Genomic DNA, 5,793 nt, shown 5'->3' with positions numbered 1-5,793 from the left:
TTAAGGGCCCCACCCCAATGCTCCTTGCTATGTAAGTGGCCTTGTGGTCCCTAAATTTGCATTTTGAATTTTGGTCTCCTGGATGCACTTGAAACAGCAACCTCAATGTTCAATTTTCACAAGTTTTTATACTTGTTACCCCCATATGTTGGTTACTCATTATCGATTGGTTACTAATAGCTATGAGGGTCCCCTGTGCACCCTGAAAATTTCAAGTTGTTACAACCAAAGGATTAGGAGGTTGGAGTTGTTAGGCTGCAGAATATGACAAGCAGCAATTACACACACAGCTATCACACTGTGCTGCTGCTGGTGTACATGAACACTCGTGTGAATAAACTTTCACAGTTTTTAACTTTTGTTTTTAGAAAAAAATATGGGCCCCCATGTGCTATGACATGCACGGTGCTCTGAAAGCATCACTACGTTTTATAAAGGGTGACTCTACCCTTTTATACAATGGCAAAATGTGTTGTTTTTCTTCTTTGTTTTTGGGGGTGGATCCCTCCCTTTCCGTCCTTACTGCCATGGTGGTATGAAGAGAAAAGCCCCAACCTCCTGGGGTATTTGTGTCACATGGTGGCTGCGGGGTGCTATTTCTGCGCATGCCCGACATCAGGAAAGTATTATCGGAGGCATGTGCAGTATGCTTGGTAAATGGCACTGCTAATGTGAACTAAACCACATTACTACAAGGGATTACACTAATAAAACATGGAACAGTAGGAAGCTGGAAAAAAATACACAGCACTGAACAGTTGCAGCATAATAAAAAAAAGATGGAAAAATTGAGCAAACCAGACATTGGAAAGTTGGAACAATGTACAGGAGGAATGTAGAACACTGACACAATATTAGGGGTCACTGGATACACATAAAAGGGTAGACCTTATATGTATAAAAAAGATGCAGCACTTCCCCTTTCAGTCTTGATTGCCTAGGCAATGTCGCTCATCCTGGGAGGCTGTGGGTGCTCCTTCTGCCCATGCCCCAATCTCGGACAAGCGCAGACGGGGCATTTTGTTCTATGGGGGGAAAGAGATGCCGATCTCACGAATGCGCAGTGAGGGTAGCTCTTTTTTTTTCCCTCCCCTACATCACCCGATCTCATACCTGTGCAGTGCGAGATGGGGTGACATGCCAAGAACAAGGAAGGGAAGACTGAAAATGGCGCTGACGAAGAGGAATTCCAGAACGACGCGGGATCTGCACGATTAAAGGTAAGTGTAAAATTTTAGCTTTCAGTTTAGTTCTGGTTTAATCTTTGTAACTTGAGGAAATGTGAATATGTTGATGATTGTTAACCATTTCTTGTGTCTCTGCCCCCCCCCCTCTTATCTCCTCTCCTTCCTCTCTCTCTCTCTCTCCTCTGTTCTCTCTCTCTCTCTCTCTCTCTCTCTCTCTCCTCTGTCTGTCTCTCTCTCTCTCTCTCCTCTAGGGAAGCCGTGTGTCATCTAGATGTCTCTGCCCGAGTCCCCGTTCAGCTGCTTTGGTCTTCAATTGCTCTTCTCTCTGAGTTCGGCTCTTCTTTTCCCATCTTACTGGTTTATTGATCGTCTTTTGTCCTGTGCGGTTTTTACCACTGTAGAACACTCCCATGGCCCGGGGCTGAGGTTTCTTTGCCTTCTTTTTGGGGTTCCATTGTTCTTGCTTCTCTTCGTTCTTTCTCTACCATTAGGTATTCTTGGTTTCTTGTTTTGGGCTCCTCTACACAGAGCTCGCCGTCCCTTCTCCTATCAGAAATCCGTAAAGGCCGACCGCCCGGAAAATATACTGAGCGGTGATTGCTCCTTCGTCTTCGTCAGCGCCAACCTCTGCCTTCTTCCTGATGGCTTGGCACGGTTCAGTAACCTGCACCACACGCAGCGCCGCACTGCCACCATTTCCCAGCTTCTGTGTTCCTCTTCAGAGCCTGGTGAGAAGAACTGTGAGGACACAGAGCCAATCTGTAGCACAGAGGATGTGGTGCCAATGATTGAGATTCCCTACAGGGCAGATAAGGACTCCGGCACAGAAGGAGGTATACCTTTCGAAGTGTCCTTGGCCTTCCCCAAAAATGCTGACTTTTTGTGCCTTCAGGAAGCGTTCGATGGACGAGCGTCACGCAAACTACGTCGTTGCCTTGGGTCGACCTTTCCTCACATTTTGTACGATGTTGGGCCCTGCGGACCTCGTGGCTGTGGGTTTAGGTTCTTCAATAGTGGATTATTCTTGGCCAGTCGGCACCCATTCATAGCAGCCAAGTATTACTTCTACCCGAATGCACGCGGGGAAGACGCCTTGGCTTCCAAAGGTCTCCTCTGTGTCAAGGTAAACTCACATGTTGACCGTACAATTTTCAATAAGATGAAGTGTGCAAGTTGTGTGAAGGATTATAATAACAGCTAATGTATTCTTTCCAGTTATGAGTTTCCTATAGACCAGGGAGGTTAGTTTTGTAGTCAAGGCAGTGATCTCTCCAGCTCCTTTTAACTGGGTGAACCACTGGGCACATTTCAGTAACCACTCAGCTGATTTTGGGTGGTTACTGAAAAGTTGGATCACCATACAGGAGCTTCTTCCCAGCCAGGATAAAAAATTATTTGGAGAACACAGTGCTAATTGCAAGGCCAGCAGTCTACTGACCTGGCAATTGGTGTGGTAGGGACAGAGCTGCAGTCGGTTCAGCCAGCCATGATGGAATACCTTGATTTGGGGGTGCTACGAATCTGAGAATGCTGTGGCACATTTAGGATCAGCACCCCACAATCCCACCTACTGACTGCACCATTCCCATTGCATGGTGGGTAAAGAAATAAATCAAAAAACAACAAAGAGATTTAAGCAGGGTTTCTCTGCACAAACGATGTATTCAACATACATTAACAAAATTTGTAATAGGGTTTGTACATTAAAAAATACCACTGTACACAACTAGTGGTCAGGTATAATCATTGAATCATACGATTACTTAATACAATAAACAGTAATCAAAGGTTGGTTTGAACCACCTTATTATCCTTGGGGTTCAACCACAGACAAAGTGATTCTTTCACTAGACATATAATAGCTATCAACTTATATATTGTTGACCATATACAATGTTTGATCATCGAAGCATGTTGTTGGATATACTCGACGCGTTTCGCCAGATACGGCTTCTTCAGGAGCATCGACAGCATGCGTAGATTGTTTTTGTCAACAGCTGGACACCCAGCATACCCATGGTGGGTAAAGAAAAAAAGAATGGCAGTGCTTTGACAATCAATGTAGGAGGAGAACTACATTTTTTGTCTGTTACTATTTTTTTAATTTGCTGATTATTACTAAAATAATATATTTGGAAAATGTCAAACATTTTTGTGCTATTAAATATTGCACATTCTTTCCCTTGCTATTATATGCACAACTGGCTGATCGCTGTGCTATTCCATCAGCTGTAGGTTGTTAGCCTGGGATATCAAACATTTGTTTCAGGGTTCCTCTGGGGTGAAAGGGTTTAGAGAGAACAATCAGTATTTTTCCAAATAAAAACCACAGAATTTTAATTGAATAAAAAGTTTTCAGTTTCTAAGTCGCCTATAATACACAAAAGCATTGACGTTTGTAATATGTGAGATTAGGACAGATCCAGTCTGAGATACATAGATTGATATTATCATTATTTTTGATAATAATCTCCAGTTTCTGAATCATTTTCCCATGCAGGTTCAACTTGGAATGACGAAGCAGAAGAAAAAAGTTGTGGGATATATAAACTGCACGCATTTACATGCACCGGAAAGTAAGTCCGTTCCTAATGGTTGTTATTACACACTCCTTGGGGGATGATCAACTTTTTCTGATTAAAATTCAAAGCAGTTCCAAATTCCAAGCAATAAAAAGATCCCCCCCATATCTGTCAATCAGCATCACTTACCTATGAGACTGAGTGCCAGGTATTGCGGACTCCCCTTACTACTCCCTAGGGGCTATATGACCAGCCTGCCCTTTGTTTAATGATGCGGAGTGCAGGGCTGATCTATTCACATCAGCATCACGCCCTGTGCCATCCACTAATCTCCATTGGCAGAAGAGAGGAGGAAGGTGTGACCAACCTGAAGACTAAGGAGGTGTGTGGGAGGGGGAGGAACTTTTTAATCCGGATGGGAAGATATTGTAGGCGGTGGCATCCCCCATGTATTTCTTCCCAAATCCCAACAGTCCTGATCCTCTAACATCGCTCCTTTCAAGTGTGTCCTCATTCTCTTAGCAGCATAGACAGATGTGAAGTGTTGGGTGAGTCTGAAAAGTGGCGGGTGGTGAGCCCGGCTAAAAGGGGCTGGGGGTGATCACTGCACATCTGTCTACATAATACAGAATATCGGGCTGACTATATCTGACATCATGCATGCATGCAGGGAGGCTACATGACTATTGCAGAGGAAGTTGAGTTACTCCTAAATTTGGCAAAATGTTTAGATCCGTAGGCAAACTGGTAACTTGGAGCTATACATTGTCAGATCAGTACCTGGGATGGCCATGACACCTATAGAGGCTGGAATGGAGGAGAAGGTAGGACACAATAGGCTGCCATAGTGAGTCTTACAGGGAGCTTTTATTATATTTTGTTTAAACAATAAAAGATGTTTTTTTTTTTTTTAAGTAGAACTCCAATCTTACTTGCCACTCCCTGCTTTTTTTTCCATATTCTGGTCAGTTTTCTTATTTTCCCCCTTCCATGGTGTATGGGGGATTCTTCACATAATGGCGTATGATCACCTATCTGTGAGCCCAGCCTGCATGTTGATGCAATGAATAAGCAAAGTTACTGGGGGTTTGTTTAATGGGTAATGTTTGGGGTCACCATGTGTTTAACCCCACCAATCCAACCTCTCTGTGTGCAGGTGATGCAGTCGTCCGCTGTGATCAGATGTCTTTGCTGCTCGGGTGGGTTTTGGACTTCCAGTCACAATATGCTGAAGACGGAGAGCTGGTTGCATTTGACATCCTTTGTGGAGATTTGAACTTTGATAATTGTTCTACAGGTAATTTATTACTGCGTCTTCTGATTAAAAGAGAACCTCTCTGCTCACAGAATCTGTATGCGCTTGATCCTGTACGCTTGTATCCGTTTGTATTCATTTGTTTCAGTTTTATAAATGATAGAAATATGGGGTCAGCTGCACAAGTATGAAGTGGTCACGCTGTCATTTGTCCATATCATTACATTGGAATTCTCTTCTAAAATGAATTTCGCCTAAGTGTTCTATCACTGGGCATTATTCTCATGGTGTCTGTGCTGGTCTTCATACTTCACTTGTATTATCATTCCCTCTAGGAGTCCTTTGTAAAAAGCCCCATTGGACCTAATTATTACAATAATATATTCAGGCAGCATATACATTCATGGGGTTCCTTTACTGGTAAAGTAGAACTAAACTTTTTTGGTGTAGGTGAGCTTTTGCAATAACCTGCAAGTTTTGGCCCAGACACACCATTTTCTAAGCACTTGCAGCAACGACGGGTCCACAGACCTGTCACCACTGCATCCTCTGAAGCCATTTTTGTCGCTGACTGGGTCCACCATGATCCTCTCCAGCCACTGGGTGACCACTGATAATGCCTGCACAGAAGGGACATTGTCCCCAGAATCAAAGTCTGTTTTATGGCAGTGCTGTGATCCAGCTGGGCTGTACACTGTATGTACCAAATAGTGTAAGAAAAAGGCCAGCAGGGACCGGGTGAAAGTATTCTTTAGAAAAAAGGACCTTTTGTGTCTCCTCTGCCAAAAACCTTGTACTACTTAGACTTTTTTGCTTTTTTTTTTTTTTT

The 5,793-nt window shown here is 43.5% G+C and overlaps 1 protein-coding gene across 1 annotated transcript in view; it reads left to right on the top strand.

Moving 5' to 3' along the window:
- Nucleotides 1-1,377: 1,377 nt before the first annotated feature.
- The window catches only part of LOC140323626 (sphingomyelin phosphodiesterase 5-like), a 9,443-nt gene continuing 5,027 nt past the window's right edge, over nucleotides 1,378-5,793 (top strand). Inside the window, exons 1-3 of the mRNA XM_072400870.1 lie at nucleotides 1,378-2,310; nucleotides 3,688-3,763; nucleotides 4,866-5,006. Coding sequence (XP_072256971.1) covers nucleotides 1,459-2,310; nucleotides 3,688-3,763; nucleotides 4,866-5,006 — 1,069 coding nt within the window. The 5' untranslated portion in view covers nucleotides 1,378-1,458. The remainder of the gene's footprint in view (nucleotides 2,311-3,687; nucleotides 3,764-4,865; nucleotides 5,007-5,793) is intronic.

The sequence above is a fragment of the Pyxicephalus adspersus genome, chromosome 1, assembly GCF_032062135.1.
Source record: "Pyxicephalus adspersus chromosome 1, UCB_Pads_2.0, whole genome shotgun sequence".
Classification (NCBI taxonomy): Eukaryota; Metazoa; Chordata; class Amphibia; order Anura; family Pyxicephalidae; genus Pyxicephalus; species Pyxicephalus adspersus.
The sequence above is the reverse complement of the archived record's forward strand: the minus strand, read 5'-3'. Positions and strand labels throughout refer to the sequence as shown.